Source organism: Myripristis murdjan, chromosome 10 (assembly GCF_902150065.1).
Source record: "Myripristis murdjan chromosome 10, fMyrMur1.1, whole genome shotgun sequence".
NCBI lineage: Eukaryota > Metazoa > Chordata > Actinopteri > Holocentriformes > Holocentridae > Myripristis > Myripristis murdjan.
In genome coordinates, this window is record NC_043989.1 from 519,368 (window position 1) to 541,262 (window position 21,895).

At 47.6% G+C, this 21,895-nt stretch overlaps 1 protein-coding gene across 1 annotated transcript; it reads left to right on the forward strand.

Annotated features, from left to right (window-relative positions):
- Positions 1 to 530: 530 nt before the first annotated feature.
- pcdh1b (protocadherin 1b) lies at positions 531 to 18,825 on the forward strand. The gene is made up of 3 exons (XM_030061920.1): positions 531 to 1,259; positions 10,789 to 11,614; positions 16,136 to 18,825. The coding sequence occupies exons 2-3, from the start codon at positions 10,811 to 10,813 to the stop codon at positions 18,386 to 18,388; spliced, it is 3,057 nt and encodes a 1,018-aa protein (XP_029917780.1). The 5' UTR covers positions 531 to 1,259; positions 10,789 to 10,810; the 3' UTR covers positions 18,389 to 18,825.
- Positions 18,826 to 21,895: the final 3,070 nt, after the last annotated feature.

Genomic DNA, 21,895 nt, shown 5'->3' on the forward strand with positions numbered 1-21,895 from the left:
AAACACCAAGATATACAGGTAGAGAGAGAGAGAGAGAGAGAGAGAGAGAGAGAGAGAGAGAGAGAGAGAGAGAGAGAGAGAGAGCAAACCGGACAGTTTGGCTTTGGCCGTATGGATACTGTTAAACATGTATTAAAAAAAATAATAATTATCATCCTTACAGCTTTAACCCCCCCCAGCCACGCGCGCGCGCGCGCACACACACACACACACACACACGCGCAGCTCGGCTCCCTCCCGCACCGGCGGAGCGGGACTCGAACCTGTGGCTCCGCGTTCTCGGCGTCATTATGAAAGTGAGTCACGGCGCCGCTTGCCCTCAGATGACAGAGGAGTCGCCATATCTTTGCGAAATGACAAAAATGTTGGGAAATCCACACAGAGTTGTTGGGTTGGCCGCTCGCTCCGCCCCCCCGCTATAGTGTACTCACACACACACACACACACACACACACACACACACACACACACACACACACACACACACACACACACACACACGGAGAGAGAGAGAGAGAGAGAGAGAGAGAGAGAGAGAGAGAGAGAGGCAGAGGGAGCGCGCAGCCGTTTGGAATCACTCCACTCTCTCATCACACACGGTGCAGCCGCGCGCTCCGTGCCGGACCGGAGGCGGACAGAGTTTGTGGCGGAGGAGCGGTGTCCGTCTGTCGGGGAAAACTACTTGGATGCCCGCTGCTGACTCCCGGACCTGCCGGACCTGCTCTTTCTTTTTCTGGTGATTTTTTTTTTTTTTTTTTTTTTTTTTTTTTTTTGTACCGTTTTCTCTCCGCTTCGGCGCTTCATCCGCCGCCCCCTCCTCCTCAGCCTGCCACCGGAGGATGCTGCCGTCGGTTCACACCGCCCGGTGGTAGCGGAGACCCAGCCCTACACAGCCTCCCGGAACCCCCCTCCCTCCTCCCCCCTGCGAGTGCTGTGACCCCGGTCCGGACGGGTCTCCCACGGCTGTTCTGCAGCCGTTTCCCCGGAGAGAGGAGGACACCGCCGGCTTGACGCGCAGCTTTCTGGTCACGACCAGACCGGACAGAAAATTTGAGAGGAATTGGAGGAATAATTATTTCTGTCAGTCCCGCTGGATTGTTGTATTTGTTTTCCGCTGTTTTCCCGGCGTTGTGGATTCTTAATTTCGGGGTTTTCCGGAGGTCTGGAGCGGCTCCGTCTGGGCAGCGAGGGGGAGCGGAGCCTGTAGCCGGGCTGGAGCGCTCAGAGCCGGGGAACCGCGCAGCTCTCACCCGGGCCAGGTAGGAACTTCTCCGCTAGGGCTTTTCCCTGTAGAGCCGGTCCATATAAGATGTAATTATTAAGAGTCGTGTGTTAAACATATTGTAGTGAAAATGTGATTAATGTGTGTGTGTATTTTCACGTCGAGGCTCCCGTCAGCCCGCTGGTCTGTAGGAGACGCTTTACGCACGAGAATAGCGATTGTACATTTTCACTTCTTTTACATTTCGCTTGCCTGATCAGGTGCTGCTTCAACAGCAAAAGAAGAAGAAAAAAAATCTGAGTTAGAATCGCGGGAGAATAATTCTCTAAGGCACACAGGCGTCTCCGTGACGGTTTGTGATCTGGTTTTAAAAAATAAAGAAAGAAAAAGGAAAAAGGAAAACACTTGTTGGTAAAATAGGCTCCTTCCAAGAGATGGTGCGTGTTAATATTCACTGAACGATCTCTGATTGCCATTTTACCTATAGTAGACATAAGTGCTATTGATCTGTATTGATCTTCTCCCTCCTCTACATTACCTCCATATCTGTCAGATATAAAATACAGCTTCCTGTGGGTCAACCCGGGCTTCCTAACCCCGCTGAAAATTATTTATACATCACATTTTCAGCAGGATCCTTCACCACCAACAACAGCCAGCCCCCCTCCTCCTCCTCCTCTTCCTCCTCCTCCTCTTCCTCCTCTATTGGAGTATATTCCAGGAGTGTGAGAGTGGGGTTTCGTTAGCCTTGGCTTTACAGTTCTTCAGGGACTCCCGCTCTGTGGAGAAGAATATAAAATGGCAGTAAAGTCCAGTCATTATAAGCGGGGTTTGTCTTCACTATAATATTGGAGCTAATTTGCCTTCAGGGACTGGAGGCAGCATCAATACAACAGCCCATTCATCTGGGCTGCTCATATAAAGCAGCCGCACTGGGAGCCAGCCGGCCACATAGTCCGCATCTGCACATACATCCACATTGATATTCACATAGATGTGCACATGCATCCATAATATTTATTTTCTGTATATATTAAATATCTGCATGTCTATAGGAGCCAGAGCCCCCAAGGCCTGCTGTGCACATACAGATAGTTCAATATTATAAAGGTGTACGACATTAATGTACATTTTTTCATCTTTACACATGACTCCCATTATATTGCATTCATTTGCAATACAGACGTGTGTGTGTGTGTGTGTTTGGGTGTATTTTCGGGCGTTTCGGCCTCACTGTATCGTCTGCTGGGTGTCATTACCAGGGAATCCAGTCAGTCCGGTCCCACCAGTTCACCGCTACCAGTCTGAGAGAGAGACAGAGAGACAGACAGACAGAGAGAGAGAGACAGAGAGAGAGAGAGAGAGGGCGTAAGACCTGTTCTACAGGATGAGAGAGAGAGAGAGGGTGGGAGGAGTGTGTGTGTATTTGTCTGTGTGTGTGTGTGTGTTGGGGGGGGTGGTATTTACATGCAAAATGCATCCAGCCTCCTTGACAAAAAAAAAAACAAAAAAACAGAGCTGTAGTAATTGTACAATAGCAGGAAGCCGCTCCAGTATCACAGCGTTAAAAAAAAACAGAAAGAAAGAACTGCCTCCCTGCAGGAGCGGAGGAGGAGGAGGAGGAGGAGGAGGAGTGCGCTCGTTTTTCGAAAGTCTCAGCCGCCGCGCTCAGCTGTGTTTCAACCTGGAAGGTGAATCAGCTCTCCGTCTGACCTTTGACCCCCCCAGGCCTCTGCCCCTCTGCTGCCTTTTTTTCTGTTAAAATGCTCTCGTGAAAGAGCTCCTTTCCTCCTCCGTTGTCTCCGCTCCACTCCTCCCTCTCTCTCTCTCTCTCTCTCTCTGTCTCTTCCCCCCCATGTCCCCCATCCCACACCCCCACCCCCTCGCTATCGGACTTAACCTAAATATCACTCGGCGGCCCGGCGGCGTGTGTAGCTACACAACTGGAAAGCGTTCCCGTGGCGTTTTTTTCCCTCGCTCCTGCGGGCGTTCAGACAAGTTACTCTCTCGCTCTCTCTCTGCCTTTTTGATTAAATACTAAATCTGCAGGCTGCTTCTTAAGTCTCTCAGTCAGAGGCGAGCCGAGGGAGACGGAGATGAGAAAGTGCTTTATTTCACAAAAAGAGATTTAGTTCCATTACCGGAGGCCCAAAAACAACAGTTTGGAAAAGGTCAGTGTTTTTCGATGCTCGTCGGGAGGAAACAGAGGCACAGGCTCCGTGTTAACATGAAGTTTACTGAGCCTCAGGCCGCGGGGTTTCCCTGCGTCGGGCGTCCAAACGGAGCCTGCACGCCGCTCGCTCGTACGAGCAGAGCGACAGGAAGACGCTCCTCCGGAGGTTTGTGGCGGCTCGGCTCGCAGGCCTGTCGTTCGGCGAGGCGAGGCGGCGAGGTCAGGCTGGAGCTTCCTGCTACTCTCTTTCTCTCTCTCCCTCTCTCCCTCTCTCCCTCCTCGCTTTCATTAGCAGGCATATCCGTTCAATTTGAGCAGATAAAACAAAACGTCACGGTCATCGGCAGCTCTGTGGGGGAATTAGCCGGGGAGGAAGGGATAAAGACGGGGGAACGAGGAGGGTTCGGAGTCCGTTCTGCACATTTTCTGCATAAAATGAGAGATCTGAGGGAGCAGTGTTGTTAATGCTGTCATTAAAATGGAGCCGGGAGTCGAGGCGGGTCGGCGTGTGATGGAGGTTCCCCGCCGTTCAGGAGGAAAAAAGCAGCGGCCCGCGCTTCGGATTAGGGAGTTTCACGGCGGGATTTTGGCTGCAGGTGTGACGGCGGGGAGCAGAGGGACGTTACGGCGCGCCTTAAAGGCCACATCGTCACACTTCAGCCTGAACAGCAGCTCGATGCCGCCGACCGCCACCGAGGCGTCTGCTCTGAAGTAAATGTCAGCTTAGAAACACGGAAACAGAAAGAAACGTCCAGCGAGTCAGGTGTGTTTTACCTGCCGAGCCCTGCAGACACATTCCTGCATGTTTGAACAGCCTTTCAGTATCAAACTCTGCACATCAGAAATCCACACGCAGAAAAATCAACTTTATTTTAGTGAAATGCAGAGGCACAGGCACTTTGCAGCTTCCCTGTGGACAGCTGCAGCCTGCAGATGCATTTAATCTGATCCTCAATGTAAAAAGGTAGGGCTGTACTCTGAGTGTGTGTGTGTGTGTGTGTGTGTGTGTGTGTGTGTGTGTGTGTGTGTGTGTGACGTGTGGAATAAATATGTTGCAGTGGATTTACGCTGCACTCCTGACGCCTGATAAAGCCTGATCTTTTAATATAAGCACAGAGTCCGTCCCATCTGCCATCCGCTCACATAATCCCCATCTGCTATTATGGGATGTTCTGCTCAGTTGAAGTCAAGCCTGAGTGTGTGTGTGTGTGTGTGTGTGTGTGTGTGTTTGTTTGTTTGTGTGTGTGTGATGTAACTCTGATCCAGAGTTATGGAGGTTGTTAGTTTTGACCACTAGCTCTTAGCCTTAAGAGATTCTCTGAGTGTGTGTGTGTGTGTGTGAGTGTGTGTGTGTGTGTGTGTACTGCAGATTAGAGAGAGCATCCAGTAGCTGAACGGTTGCATGTTTGATTCCCTGTTGATTGTCAGGAGGTTCTACATCAAACACACAGCTTTAACACAGTTCTTAAAATTAAATTAAATTTTTATTTTACTTGATATATATACTTGATATATATATATGTATATATATATATATATATATATATATATATATATATATATATTTATTTATTTTTACCCAGGATGACCTGCTAAAACTAAAAAAAATTAAAATCAGGTGTCATCATTTCGAGCTCGGTCCCGGGTCCTCAGGACAGACGAGAACCAGTCTGGAAAAAAGCCAGTAAGGAAATAAATGCAAAAACAGTAAAAGTGGAAGTCCAGAGGAAGCCCTCAGTCAGCATCACACTCTGTTCCTCTCATGATTACATTTTGATTGTGATGCTGTTTTTTATGTCAAACATCAGGATGAGATCAGCTGATCCAGGCGGGTGGGACAGAGGAAGCAGGAGGGACAGAATCTGAAAAGACTGAAAGTTTCTGCTTCAGTTTGAAAGGTTTCAGAGCGGAAATCATCACGTTACATTTTGTTACATCACATTACATCGCATTATATATGCGATACCTCACGTTATGTTACATAATATCACATTACATTTTATATACAAAACCTTACATCACATTATGTTACATTTCATTGCACAGCACATTGCATTATTTTACATTTTGTTACTTTAGTTTAGTTTAGTTTATTTGCACATTAATAAACAGAGAAAATTAATGAATTAAAAAAAAATATATATAACGTGCGCGGGTGAGGCAGAAACCCACGAGGGCTTATCTGGAGATGTCACCTCTGAGAAATAAAACACAGTAACAGCATCACTAATAAACATGAATGTCATTGAAGTAATATTCTGTTCAAACTTTGCAGAATAAAACTGTGCAAACGTGCACAAAGCAGAAGGTAAACCCAAAACAAAATGAACTCAAAGAAATAAATAAATTCACAAAAACGTTACAGAAATCTGCGTTCTGTCCTGGACTCTCTGGTGATCAGGGCCTTTCTGAGTTGGACTTGAAGGTGTTCAGTTTTATCCCGTTGAGTGTTTTCTCCTCGAGGTGTTCGCTCCATCGGCAGGTACAGCTCACTGACGTCTGCCTGAACCGGTGCAAGTCATGTGACTCTGGCACGGGTGACACAAACAGTGATATCGGTAACCATGGTAACAGTAACAGCAGGAGTAACACAAACGGTAATAACAGTAACCATGGTAACAGTAACAGTAAGCGTAACTGTAACAGTAATAACAGTAACCATGGTAACAGTTGTGACTGTGTTGGCTGTACTCTGCACAGCAGTACAGTTGGTACTGGCAGTATTAGTACTTTTAGTAGTAGTACTATATGGAGTATAACTACTTCAGAGTTCAGTCACATGTTGGACAGGAGGGGGCGGAGCCTGATGCCCTGATGTAAACAGAAATGATGATGTCACAGGGAAGACGACGGCGCTCCAGCAGCCCGTCGTGTTTCCTGGTCGATGCAGTGACAACACACACACACACACACCACACACACATACACACACACACACACACACACACACACACACACACACACACACACACACACAGTCAGAGTCATGAGGGGCACCGGCAACAGTTGGCTGCCGCATCTGAATGGGGATGATGGTTCATCTGTGTGTGTGTGTGTGTGTGTGTGTGTGTGTGTGTGTGTGTGTGTGTGTGTGTGTGTGTGTGTTGTCAGGATGGGTGGTCTCGCAGCCCCACAGCACAGAGGGGATTACTCTAATGACTCCATTCACTCCTATTGTTTGGTCCAGATTAGCCTAACACACACACACACACACACACACACACATACACATACACACACACACACACACACACACACACACACACACACTGTGGTGTCCAGTGGGGCTCCTCCTTTGACTTGTGTGTGTGTTGTGGATGACCTAAAACTGGCACACACACACACACACACACTCCTACACATTGACACACACACACACTTAACCTCTATGAATGCAGAATGACGCCGCTGTTGTGACGCACTGTAACCATGGAGACCACACACACAACCATACACACACACACACACAGACAGTGGATTGCAGGGAGTCTTGATTTTCATGAGTGTTTTATTTTTTTTAACGTTTCAGGATTTATCAGTAAATTTTGTTTTGAGAAAAAATGAAATATTACTGTTAAAAACAACAATAATAACAACAGTAGTTATTATTATTATTGTTGTTGTTGTTGTTGTTGTTGTTATTATTATTATTATTATTATTATTATTATTATTATTATTATTATTATTATTATTAGTGCAGTTATAGTGTCTGTCAGTCAAATGACAAAGCTCTGAGTCCAGTTTAGTGACACAGAGGATAATCAATAATCAATAGCTGATAATGGGTAAGGCAGTTAACTGAACAGTAAAACGGAGTGTTTGTGTTTTGTCAGAGAACAAATACTGATGAGGTTTTCCTGAGAAACATCCAGAAGCTATAATCCAGATATAATCCAGATTACAGTGGTGTGATATGAGTAGACTGAGGCTGCTCGCTGACACCAGATCAGCTCTGAGGTGAAGCTGGACTCAGCAAACGTCTAGGGGCCTTTCTAATAAATTTACATTAAAATCCATCATGATTAGTGGTGTGTGTGTGTGTGTGTGTGTGTGTGGTGTTTACTATATCAATCTGTTAAAACAGAACAGTTTTTTTTTTTTTTTTAAATCAGCTGGATGATGTTCCACTGTGACGCTGTTTAGTGTAACAGGGAGAGACTCTGAATATCAATAGGAGCACACACACACACACACACACACACACACACACACACACACACCAGGTGGTGTGTGTGTGTGTGTGTGTGTGTGTGTGGACCATTGTAATGTATGGAGGTGTGTGTCTGGCCCTCGCTTCACATGGAAATGTGACTTTCTTCAAACCTCTAGTGTCTTGCTAATGCTGTCGTTATGCGCACATACACACACACACACACACACACACACACACACACAGTACACAAACAGGGCTGTGGTGGTGAGTTTGGTTCCAGACGCTGGTCGGGTTTGTCTCCGTATGCAAACATGCACACACACACACACACACACACATACACACACACACACACACACACACACACACACACACACACACACTCTGCCTGGTGAGAACATTCCAGAGTGTGGGAACGGGATGAGCTGACGAGGCCTCGCTCACCCAGGACCCTCCCAGAGGAGCCACACACACACACACACACACACACACACACACACACACACACACACAGCCTTCCCAGCCTTGATGCTGTAATGTGTGTGTTAAATGGGGTTAAACAAACAAACAAACAAACAAACAAACAAACAAACCCGCAGTCTGAAGGCAAGGCAAGGCAAGTTTATTTGTTTTGCACATTTCAGCGACAAGGCAATTCAAAGTGCTTTACAGCATAAAGGCATTAAAACAATATAAAAGCAACACAAGAAAACATACATAAAAACAATTAATAAATAGAAGCTAAAGTTAAAGGAAGTTAAAAGTCTGAACTGATCTGAGTTCAGGGCCCAGAACGCTGCTGTCGCCCACAACTCCAGTGGGATCCATAACAACAGTAAAGGTCATTTTGGCACTTCCTGTGAGGAGCAGGATGTGGGGCGGGGCTTACCCCAGGCAGACGTGTATTAAACGTTTTAACCAATGAGAGGTCAGCTCGGTGACATCACGCGTCGCCGGGCGGAACACATGACGGCGTTTTGATTTTAATAAACGGGAATTTACAGTTTACATGTCGTCGTGGTGACGAATGGGCCGATGACATCACCACCACAGTCAGCCAATAGTGCTCCTTGCCGTTTCCACGGTGACATGTGAGGTATTTCAGAGGTTAGAGGTCACAGGGTCAGGTATTTAGCACCTGTGGAGAAAATGTGTGAGAAAAATTCCACACTGTATCACACATACACACACACACTCACTCGCTCACACACACACACACACACACACACACTTGTAATTATATGTGTGTGTGTGTGTGTGTGTGTATGTGTGTGTGTGTGTGTGAGCGAGTGAGTGTCACAGCAGGGAGGACAGCAACAGCAGCTCTCTCTCTCTCTGGGGGAGCGAACTGACTGAGAAAATAAAAGCTCTACTCCTCCACACACACACACACACACACACACACACACACACACTCACACACACACACACACACACACACGCCCCTGTACGCTGGGCGCTCGGTGCGTGAAGCAGAACATCAAGACTTCCTGCTTCCTGCTCAGCATGCTGCTCCACGCTGCAGAGAGTGTGTGTGTGTGTGTGTGTGTGTGTGTGTGTGTGTGTGTGTGTGTGTGTGTGTGTAGGGTGTATATGTGCTGGAAGACTTCTTCTCCAAAACAAGGATGTGAGAAAAACTGTGCAGCTTGACCTGAGTGACCTGCAGCCGAGAGACAGACAGGGAGCAGAGATTAGATCTATATAGCTCTATATCTATACATAGATCTGTATGTGTGAAGATAGACATACAGAGAGAGAGAGAGAGAGAGAGAGAGAGAGAGAGAGAGAGAGAGAGACATGTGCTTCTCTGGCTCTTGTTCTGAATAATGCAGAGATGAATTTAGAATTAAACAAATGAACAAAATACAAGAAATGTGACGTGTAAAATAATAAACTGAATTACATCTTCCTGTTCTGACCTTAATCTAATCTGCTTTATTATCATTTTATTAAAAGTCCAAAAGTTACATTTTGTAACTCGATGTGGCTCTGATTGACAGGCCCACCTGCCCGTCACCTGTGGCCCACCTGTCAGAGCAGGACGTCCCGCCCCCCTCCAGGCTGCTTTTTCCTCTGTCTGTGTGTGTGTGTGTGTGTATGTGTGTGTGTGTGTGTGTGTGTGTGTGTGTGTGTGTGTGTGTGTGTGTGTGTGTGTGTGTGTGTGTGTGTGGTGGGGGGTTAAAGTCCTGTGACTGTGCAAACACACATTTGGCCTCTAAATAAACTGGAACTTGAACTTGCCAAACATTTGTCCGTTCAATAAAAACTGAAAGGCTAAAAGCAGAGCGGGGGGGTGGAGGGGCGGGGGGGTGGAGGGGTGGAGGGGCGGAGGGGTGGAGGGGCGGAGGGGTGGAGGGGCGGAGGAGGGGTGGAGGGGCAGGGGGGCAGGGGGGTGGAGGGGTGGACTGTGAGCGAGGAGCCGTGAAACAACAGAGTCAGAAAGAAAAGCTCACGCAGAGACAGACTCCAGCTTCTGCAGCTAAACTGCTACCAATAATCTGTGGAGGAGATGAGAGCACTCACTGTCAGGATTTAGATTTAATGACACACACACACACACACACACACACACACACACACACACTCTGAGTGATGTGCTGTGTGATTCCATCTTGATCTCACATATATTCCCATGGATTGCTCGGTGAATCCAGCAGCTGATTTATTGCATGAAGGCGTCACGTGCACTTCACTGATACCTGATGTTTTGTTCAAAGTGTCGTCGTATCGATAAAGAGAGAGAGAGAGAGAGAGAGAGAGAGAGAGAGAGAGAGAGGAACAGAGGAGGGATGAACGTGTGAAGCAGCTTCAGGGATTTATTGTTAATTTGTGAGGAAAACTGAATCTTTAATCACCGTCCAGATTCCATCAGCGAGGAAAAAAAACGAGGCTTTTTCTTTTTTCTTTTTCCCCTTTTTCTTTTTTTTTTTTTTTGGTTTCAGTTTCAAACTGAACAGGAGATCCACCTGTCAGGTTTTCCCCTGCTGCCGTCCTGCTTCCCAGCTCGCTGGATGCCGGCGGCGGCGTGCGGCGTTTCTGTAGCTGAGCCGAGGCCCGAGGCCCCGTCACCTCCGGGTCCCACAAACAAGCTCCCGGGACAGTTTAGTGTCCGGGAGATGGATCCCACGATCTGCCGTGGAGCCGCTCCACATAAATCTGCACTTGCTCTAAAAGGTTTTCTGGCAGCGCCGCCGGCCGGGTGACGGACGCTGATGCGGTGTGTTTGTTGTCTCTTGCAGAGCGGTGCTGTCGGGCGGAGTCATGGCGCTGAGCCGGGAGGTGCTGGTCCTGGCGGCGGTCCTGCTGGCTTCCTGCGGCGCCGCGCCCTCCGACATCCTGTACCGGGTCCCCGAGGAGCAGCCGCCCAACACGCTGATCGGCAGCCTGGCGGCGGACCAGGGCCTGCCGGACACGGGACACCTGTACAAGCTGGAGGTGGGCTCGCCGTACCTGAGGGTGGACGGCAAGACCGGCGACATCTACACCACGGAGATCCCCATCGACCGCGAGACGCTGAGGGACTGCCGCAACCTGTTCGAGGGCGACAAGTGCTTCCTGGAGTTCGAGGTGTCCATCACCGACATGATCAAGGGCATGGGCCTGGGCCCGCGGCTCATCGAGGGCCGCATCGAGGTGCTGGACATCAACGACAACACGCCGCAGTTCGCCTCGCCCATCCTCACGCTGTCCATCCCGGAGAACACGCACATCGGCGCGCTCTTCTCCATCCCCATGGCCAGCGACAAGGACTCCGGCGCCAACGGCGTGGCCGAGTACTCGCTCAACGCCGGGCCGGACGCCGACCAGCTGTTCACCCTGCAGGTCGCCGTGGACACGGACGAGAAGCTGCCGCAGCTGGTCGTCATGGGCAACCTGGACCGCGAGGTGAAGGACTCGTACGACCTGAACATCCGGGTGGTGGACGGCGGGAAGCCGCCGAGGGCGAGCAGCGCCCTGCTGCGCGTCACCGTCACCGACCAGAACGACAACGCACCCAAGTTCGAGAGGAGCCACTACGAGGCGGAGCTGCCGGAGAACAGCCCGCTGGGACACTCTGTGCTGCAGGTGAGCACTCACACACACACACACACGCACACACACACACACACGCACGCACGCACACACACACACACACACACGCACACAGGCTGGGACCATGAAGTTCAGGCGAAGCCTTTTATCTAATAATTTCATTCATTTTTTTAGACAAACAAATAACAGAATAAAAACTATTATTTACTCGTCATTTTTAAAATGCCTTTTTGCTAATTGTTTTTATGTAATTATTATTGTTATTTTATTTATTTATTTATTTTACTAATGTTCAGGTAAAGTTTGCTTATGTGCTTTTTCTCATTTATTTATTTATTTATCTATTTGTTTATCTATTTATTTATTTACTAATCTTTGAAAACAGGTTGTACTGTTTTCCTGTAATTTGTTTTTGTTTTTTTTAATTTGTTTTTTAAATAATTTTCTTGTAATTTGTTACTAATTTCCTGCTCATTTCCGGGACGTTTTTTGCTGCACATCGTCTTTTCCCTCCTGAACTGTCTCAGGTGTCAAAGGGTTGATTCACCTGACAGAAACATGTAGCAGTGATTATTGATTATTTTAACATGATGTTTGAATCGATTTGGTAAAATATCATCATCATAACTGGATGTCATCACTGACAGAATCTGAGCAAAGAAAATCCTGAGGGGTTTTCCGGTCCAGTTTGTACCTTCACATGTTAAAAAGAAAAGCTGCTGTTCTTCACGGTGAGGATCAGAAAGTGGGCGAGCGAGCGAGAGAGAGAGAGAGAGAGCGGCTGGGTGTAAACCGGTCCGATCCGCCTCCGCGGGCTGATCAGGCCAGTCATTTCTGTCCGGGCGCCGGGCCAAGACAAAGGGGGTTAAGGTTAAAGAAACCATGAAACTGAAATTATAATCTCTCCTGCCCATTGATTTTCTCTCCCCTGTGTGGCTCTAAACGCCAGACATTACCAAGCAAACACCGCTGAATTATTGACAGCTTCTGAGGATTGTGTATTGAACAGCGGAGCGGCCGAGAGCGAGCGCAGGCCGCCGTGATCAGGCCGCCGCCGGCTTGGCAGCGCTCCAGGGCCAATCTGAGACAAGTGTCCGGGCAAAGCGCGGGCAGAAATACTGTTAATCTCCCCGTCAACAATTAGCCGGTGTGATGGAGTCGCTTCCAAAGAGCGAGGCGAGAGCCCTCGTCTTTGTAATCTTCCACGGGAGGCAGGAATAAAACGGCTCTCATTGGACGAATTAAGCAGGTCAGGGATGTCAGTCAAACGCGAAAGCCGCCGCCTCTCCCTCTGTGGAGCGCTGTTCTTCAAATGCGCGTTAAGTGAAATGAATTCTGCGGCTTTTCTGAAATGGAATGAGTCACATCTAGAGCAATAATACCAATAAGCCCCGTGGATAATCTCATGACTGACTCAGATTAAGTCATGCATGCCTTCGCTGGAAGGCTGGCTGGTCCCGCTTCAGTCGGGGATGATACGCCGCGCCTGCCGAGGTGTTTGTCAGGATGTGTAAAGTCACAGCGGCGAGCCTCTAAGCCTCTCGCCGCTCCGTGTGACGGCGACGCCGCGGCGGCAGCAGGTTCTCCGGGGCTCAAAGGTGAAGTTTGAATCAGGGTTAATGTGTAACTACACGCTGTGATCCCACGGCCTGCCTCACCTCCGCCACACCATCTGTCTTCACAGATAATTTAGCAGCACATTAACGTCCGGGCGCCGTGTCGTCCTGCGGCTCTCGGCGCTTTAACACCGCGGCTTCAGCAGCCCCGGAAAAAAAGACAAAAAAAAAAAAAAAAACAAGGAATATGATACGTTTGAACCCGCCGTGAAAACATGTTGAGAATTTGCAGCGGTTGAGTTTTTAATGTCATGCTCGGCTGCTTCTGCATCCAGTTCCCTTTGAAGGAATAATGGCCTAAAAATTTAGAAAATCCTAATTATGTAAGTGTGAGGCGATAGCAGCCATGGCAACGCTGAGCACAGGAGCTGCAACAGGTTCTGCTGGAAACCAGACACCAGCAGATGTTCCTCACAGCGATCGTGGCAGAAGCTGAAAATAAAAATACAGTTAAAGTATTTGAGTTTGCACGCGTGTAGAAAGCAGAGCCGAGCGTCACCACGTCTGAAGCAGGGATCTTTGACCTGCCGGAAACACTCTGATTCACCTGAACGCAGCTGAACCTTGGTTAATGTTTAGCTGCTGATCACATATTCACACACAATAGATTCTTGATAAACAGTCATCAACAACGTGGATATGATGACTGAGCAGGAAGAGGCAAATGATCATAAACACCTCTGTCATAAAGTAAACATGCATGTAATAAAACAGTTCAGAATACGGCGCCACTTCACTGACCTGCAGGAAAACACAGCAGGAAGACCACAGGCACACACCTTATCCAGTTACACGGCTTTAACAAACAATATGTTTTTGATTTTAAGTTTTATTCATTGTTTTATTGTTTTTATGATAATGATGAGAATCAGCTGACATGACAATAAAGCTGCCTGTGACTCAAGGGGTTTCTGATTTTTTGTCCACCCCTATTTATATACACTGAGGTGGGACAGAATATTGGAAACAGCTGTCAGTAAAGTGCAGCACTAACTATGAGCTCAATGCCAAACAAGTGAATGAACACCTCTGTTACCGTGACAACAAGACAAGCTGAGCATTATAGACAGCAGGAGAGGAAACTTTATGACACAACAGCTGGATTAGACTGGATTAGATTAGATTATACAGGTGGAGCTGCTGTGTTTGTCCCAGCTCTAATCGGTGATGTTAAAAACAGCTGAGTGTTTTGCAGAGAGTTGACATGCAGCTGTGATGCAAACTCCAGCACGTTACCTGCTCCCCTGGCAGCTTAGTTTAGTTTCCACTGGAAACTGCCATCTGTAGGAAATTCAGGCTCTTTTAAATTTACTTTTTCATGTTCTGGACCCCCAGCTTGACTGTCACTGCCTCAGGGACCCTGATAGGAAAAGATATATTTTGTTTGTGTATTAAATACTAAGTAATACATCTATATACCAATGTGGAAGACTGACAAAGGCTCAGAGAGTCAGGTTAAAATAATCACTAATCCTTTTTTTCACCGATTTTACTGTTAATTGTAAAATGAATCCCCTGAAACCTGAGTAAATTCAGTTGTGTTTCTTTTTTTTTTATTTTTTGTCAAAAAACATGGAGAAAAGATGGTTAGCAAATAGACAAAAACAAAACAAAGCAAGACAGAACAAACAAATCTGGAAAATTAGTTTTAAAAAAAACAAAAAGAAAAAACAAATTCAAGAAAATGTAAAAAAAAAAAACAAAACAAAACTATATAATTATGAAAATGATGTATTTAAAGGTCTGATCAGTGATACTGGAACAGTTTTGTTGTGTTAAATGTTTTGAAAGCCACCTGAATGCAGCATTTAAACCTGGGAAAAAAGGTGATTAATGAATTTTCAAACAAACAAAGAAACAAAAAATGGAAAAATCTGAAAAACAAATAAATGCAAGAAAATTACCAAAAGCTGTTAAAAAATACAAAGACACTATATGAGTTTAAACTAAAATGTTATTTGTAAAGGTCTGATCAGTGACGCTGGAACAGTTTTCTTGTGTCAAAATGTTCAAAAGGCGCCTGAACGCAGCGTTTAAACATTTCCTCTTTTTGCTGATGACCCCCTGGAAGACCCCTGGGGACCGCGGGGGGCCCCGGGCCCCACTTCATAAACCAGCAGATTAATTCATTCATAACTCTGGACAGCTGTGAGTTGTTTTAATGTTTCAGTGGAACAAAGCGAGCCGCTCAGCGAAGCCACAAGAGCCGCGTAACGAGCAACAGCGCGCCTCCGAAAACAAACTATAGTCTGTTGACGAGTTCCTCCTAACTAATTACTTTCATTTAGTCGGGTTCTCGGTGTACGCAGCTGGAACCTGGCCAGCGTCGGTCCGTCTGCTAATGGGCCCGGAGGAACCCGGCCCGTCTGATAATGAGAGGAACATTAACATTCACTCATCTGCCCATTAGACGCCAATGACCCATTCCACAATCATTAGATGTTTGTGTGGGTGTGTGGGCACTTAGCTCTGATCATCTATTATGTTTCACACTGAGCGCAAACCTCCCCATCAGCACAACACACACACACACACACACACACACTCACACACTCACACACACACACACACACACACAGGGCTGAGTGGTTTGACAGTAGTGATGTAAGACGTCAGTCGTCTGGACCAGCGAGCTTCTGATCAGCTGATTGATTCAAATGTAAAGAAAAGTTACCAGACGGCCCCTTACTGAGACGTGCAGTACGTAACTGTAACCACAGGTAAAACAGAGAGAAAGTGTAGAAGACAGGTGGGCCGTAGGTTCCAACCAGGTGTGACAATAATCAAATTAAATTAGATAATTATGTCTAAAATCAAACAGCAAATGTTACAAAAGGTAAATGATGTGAAGAAAACTCACATAGGACAAACAGACGAAGCAAACACATGAGACGGAGTTTGGTTTCGGAAACATTCATTTCTTTCTTTGTCCCTGCAGGTCAGGGCCAATGACGCCGACACCGGCACCAACGGTGAGATCGACTACAGCCTCCACCAGGCGTCGGAGACCGTCCAGAGGCTCCTCCGCATCGACCGCTCCACCGGCATCATTTATGTCAAGGGCCTGGTGGACCGCGAGGAGGAGAACTTCCTCAAGTTCTTCGTGGTTGCCAAGGATCGCGGGCCCAACTCCAAGAGCTCCAAGGTCGTGGTGACCATCAATGTCAAGGACCAGAACGACAACGCGCCCGCCATCGAGATCCGCGGCATCGGCTTGGTGACGCACCAGGACGGCATGGCCAACATCTCTGAGGACATGCCTATCGGCACGCCGGTGGCTCTGGTCCAGGTGTCAGACCGTGACGAGGGGGAGAATGCGGTGGTGACATGTGTGGTCGCTGGTGACGTCCCGTTCCAGCTCCGACCCGCAAGTGAGTCGGCCAACGACCGGAAGAGGAAGTACTTCCTGCAGACAACCACCCTGCTGGACTATGAGCGTGTCAAGGAGTACAAGATTGAGATTGTCGCCGTGGATTCTGGGAACCCGGCACTGTCCAGCACCAACTCGCTCAGAGTCCAGGTCACTGACATGAACGACAACACGCCAAACTTTTCTCCGGCGATGTTGGAGGTGGACTTCGCGGAGGGCAACCAGCCAGGTGACAAGGTGCTCGATGTGGTGGCAAGCGACGCCGACAGCGGCACCAATGCAGAGCTGGCCTACAGCATCATCGAGCTGTCGGCCTCCAAGCTTTTCGAGATTGACGCCAACACGGGCGAGGTTCGCGTGAAGAACCTGCTGGATCGTGAAGACACAGAGCGCTACCAGTTCCACGTGGCAGCGGCAGACAAGGGCGTCCCCAGCAAGACCGGGACGGCCACGGTGGTGGTCAACGTGCTGGACCGCAACGACAATGACCCCAAGTTCATGCTAAGTGGCTACAGCTTCTCTGTCATCGAGAACATGCCTCCGCTCAACCCCGTCGGCGTGGTGACTGTCACAGACGCCGATCAAGGCGAGAATGCCAGGGTGAGGCTGTACGTGGAACCAGACAACGGCAAATTTGTTATCCAGAACGGCACGGGGACGATCCTGTCCAGCATCTCCTTTGACCGTGAGAAGGAAAGCACCTACACCTTTCGCCTGAAGGCCGTGGATGCTGGCGACCCGCCGCGGTCCTCCTACGTGGGTGTGACCATCAACGTCCTGGATGAGAACGACAACGCCCCTTATGTTACCAAGCCGTCCAACTCCACCTACAAGTACCTGACGCCCGTCACCGCACCCGACACCCGGGTGGAGATGGTGGAGGCGGAGGACATTGACTCAGGGCCCAACGCCGAGCTGGTGTACAGCATTACCGGTGGAAACCCGTACGGCCTGTTCCACATCTCACCCAACAGTGGCGAGATCACGCTGGCGCAGGAGTTCACCCGCAAGCACAACGGCCTGCACCGCTTGGTGGTGCGGGTCAGTGATAAGGGCAAACCCCCTCGCCACACCACCGCCCTGGTCCACATCTTCGTCAACGACACGATCGGCAACATCACCCTCATCGAGTCGCTGGTGGGCCACAGCCTTTACACGCCGTTGGACAGGGACATCGCCGGCGACCCCAATTACGCTCTTGCCCAGCGCAGCAACATCCTGTACGGCAGCCTGGCGGGCATCGCCGGCGTTATCCTGGTCATTGTGGCGGTGGTGGTCATCAGACACCGGCTGCAGAAAGACACCAAGAGCGGCTACCAGGCTGGCAAGAAGGAGAGCAAGGATCTGTACGCGCCCAAGCAGGGGCCCAAAAACGGCAAGGGCAAAAAGAGCAAGAAGGGCAAAGCTCCCAAACCGACCAAGCCGCTGGAGGAGGACGAGGAGGCCAGCCTGCAGAAGGGCCTCAAGTTCAACCTCATCAATGACAACGTCAACGACAGTCCCAGAATTCACCTGCCCCTGAACTACCCGCCGGGAAGCCCCGATCTGGGCCGGCACTACCGCTCCAACTCGCCCCTGCCCTCCATCCAGCTGCAGCCGCAGTCGCCCTCCGCCTCCAAGAAGCACCAGGCCGTTCAGGATCTGCCCGCCACCAACACCTTCGTGGGAACGGGCGACAACAACTCGACGGGCTCCGACCAATATTCGGATTACAGCTACAAGGCCAACCCGCCCAAATACAGCAACAAACAGGTAGGAGACTACTTAGTAAACACGGCAGGGTACGGCAGGAACATCACGTGGACCAACCGGGTGTGGTAGCGCCGCCGGACTGACTCATCATCCTGCTACCAAAGCTGCACAGCACCACCTCCAAACGCCTCTCACCTTTTGCTTTTGGTTTGGTTCTGTTCACAGACTTTATTTTATTTTTTTACTTTTGTGTTGGTTTTCACCTCTTCGATGGACTCACTCGCCACAGATTCACAAGAAGGTTCATGTTTTTTTCTCTTTTTAACCCTTTGAAATCTGAGCAATTTCACTTGATTTCTTTAAAAAAAAAAATTAAAAAATTTGCAAAAAACTGTAAAATATTAGCCAAAAAGTACAAGAAAACAAATTAGCAAAAACATCAGATTTTTTGTTTGTAAATGCTTATGAAATGCTCATCAAATTCACATGATTTCCTTCAAAAATGTGGGAAAAAGGAAATGAACTCAATTCGAGAGAAATGATAAAAAAAAAGCAAGAAATTAGTAACAAATTACAAGAAAAAGACCTGAAAATTTAAACACAACAAAGTAAAAAAAAAAAAAAATACAAACAAGCATAAGAAACAAATTTAATTTTGGTGAACTAAAACTTTCAGAATGAAAATGAGAGCAGTTTCAAAGGGTTAAGTTAATTCATGTTTAAATTTTTTCACATCAAATGAAGGAGGTTATGAGTTTTCTTTATATATATATATATTTTTTTGTTGGTGTTTTTGATTCAGATGCTGTGTGTAGGCGTGCAGGTTCACACTGACATGCTCATTAAGTCTGAATGTGTTGTGCAGAGCTGACTGGGTTTTAAAGCTGCTCTTTATGGCAGGATCAGCCTGTTGAAGTGTGACAAAGACTGACTGTGAATTCCTGAGGTTGTTTTTTTTTCCCCTTTTTGTGTGTGTGTGTGTTTCTTGGCTTTCTTTGGCCAGGAACTAGACTGACTGAGCAGCACTTTGGAGTGTTTTCACCCAGTTCAAACCAATTTAAGGTAATTTCAGCTCAGTCACAGAGCCTGGCAGTGAAGAAGGGGGTGGGGTGCCGGGTGGGGGAGGGGTGGGTGGGGTGGGGGGGGTGGCGTACAGCCCAAAGCCCGCTAAGCCATGAAGGAAAAGGTACAACTTCAATAGGACCATTTCTTAACCTCTGCCTCCCGTCAGCTCGCCTGAAATATGACTTTTAATTTTGCCGTGTTCAATTGCCAGGGCGAACTTCTTTGCACAGATTAATGGCAGGTAATTCCAGGCGGCCCCCTTTGCCTTTACCCAGAGTGCCTTGCTGTATTTAATGTACATGCAAGAGGGGTCATTAACTTGCGTGATCATAACGAGCTTTCATTCTCATGCCAGTTTCTGCTGGTTTGGCTTCATGTCTGACTTACGGACTGGTGGCTCTGGGAAGCCGGGAGGAAAAAAACCAGCCGCACGTTTTTTACGAGACAATCAGGAGCGCAGCGACAACGGCGTGCGAGCCGTACACACACACACACACACACACACACACACACACATACATACGCACACAGAGGAAGTGAATGACTGTCTGTTCCCGTCCCTCCGTCAGCTGTTCTGTTGTGTTCAGCATTACTGTGTGTGTGTGTGTGCTAACGAGGGCATTTCACTGTTTCTGCATAACTGAATCACACTTGTCATGCTTAGTAACACAGTGTGTACCATCCAAATATGTCATCATGTACCAAAGACACACACACACACACACACACACACACACACACACCTGAGTATTGAGACTGTGTTTGCTTGAGGACTGCTGATATGTGCAGGTTAATGTTTAGCCTGCAGGCAGCCTCCACACTCACTCCTCTGTTTTCCATCTTGTACTCTGGGCTAAAATGTACAGTTTTGTTTATTTTTATTATTATTATAATTTACGGCTCAAGTCGACTTTATTTCAATAAACATGTTGTTGTTAAATGTTGCCGTCACGCTCTGTGTGCCTTCACTGGGTGCTGGGAGGTTTGGCTGCTCAGAGGGGAAGGTTTCATCTCCATGTCCATCCACCTGTCTGCCTCTCACGTCCTGCTGCTGCCGCCGAGACCACTGGGCCAAAACAGCTCACCTAGGGACTCACTGGAAAATATAATTATCTCATTCTTATTGTTATTCTTATTACAAAGACAGAATTAACAAGGAATAAGGAAAAGACAGGAACTACAACATTAAGGACGAGGGGGACAAAAAACATCTCAGTAATAACAGACAGATGGTGCAGGTGTGTGAGTGCATGTTTGGGTAAAAATATTTGCAATGTGTGTGTGTGTGTGGGGGGGGGGGGGGGGGGGGGGGTTAAGTGTGTGTGGTTGGATGAGATGAGAGTGACTGTTTGTTGCAGTGATCAGAATGTGTTGGTGAAACACAGCTGACAGGGAACAGCTCAGTTTATTAGGACAAAAAAAAATCAATAAAATAAAATAAAACAAAACAAAATAAAATAAAAAAAAATAGCAAAAATATTTTAAAGAATTTTTTAAAATGTATGTATGTAAATTATATACAAAATTATATTTATAAATTTAATAACATCAAAAACATGGGAAAATGTGATGATCAAATTAGTAAGAAGTGACCCAGAAATTAGCAAGAAATTATTCACAAAAAAATAAAAACTAAATCCAGACAACAACAAATAAAATTAAATTACAGGGAAATTAGAACTGACTGACGAAAATGATCGACTCACATTTCTGTTGTTCAAATGTTTGTGAAAAGTTTCTGTTTACACTGCATGTACAGCTGCTTACCACACACACACACACACTCACACACACACACACACACACACACACACACACACACACACACACACACACACACACACACACACACTGGACTGTTTCCAGCCCCCAGCAGGAGGGGAAAGGTAACAAGCAGGTGTTGAATGAGGCTCCATCAGGAACAGAAACATCACTTTGAACTTTTTAACATTTAATTTATTTTATTTTATTTTATTTTATTTTATTTTATTTTATTTTATTTTATTTGATTTGATTTGATTTGATTTGATTTGATTTTCTTGGAAACAAAAATGCCACAGTAAATGAGTTGGACTACAGGAGAGCAAACTCTCAGCCAGTCAGAGGTCAGAGGTCAGCCCCGCCCCCCTGGTGTTTTCTGCTCTCCTCCACTGTCCTGGCCCCGCCCCTCCCCTGTGTGGCCCCGCCCCCCTCGGCTCCACATTAACAGTCCTGCTGCGTCCTTCCTGCTAAACACTGACCAGCTCCGCTGTCTCCATGGAAACACAATGACCTATGTGTGTGTGTGTGTGTGTGTGTGTGTGTGCTGACTCATACTCCTGAACACTCCCCTCCAACACACACACACAGACACACACACACACACTCGCTCACAAAGCCACAGTGGAAACACGGACAGAGAGGAGGCTCCTTCAGTCTGATCAGAGCTCTGCCCTCTGAGGAGAGAGAGCAGCGTGTGTGTGTGTGTGTGTGAGTGTGTGTGTGTGTGTGTGTGTGTGTGTGTGTGTGTGTGTGTGAGTGTGAGTGTGTGTGTGTGTGTGTGTGTGTGTGTGTGTGTGTGTGTGCTGGCTG

What these genes read in the sequence shown, in the direction of transcription:
- pcdh1b (XM_030061920.1), top strand. Translation starts at nt 10,811, where the DNA reads ATGGCGCTGAGCCGGGAGGTGCTGGTCCTGGCGGCGGTCCTGCTGGCT. An exon ending in TGGGACACTCTGTGCTGCAG is followed by an intron (nt 11,615 to 16,135) that starts GTGAGCACTCAC and finishes TTGTCCCTGCAG; the next exon opens with GTCAGGGCCAATGACGCCGA.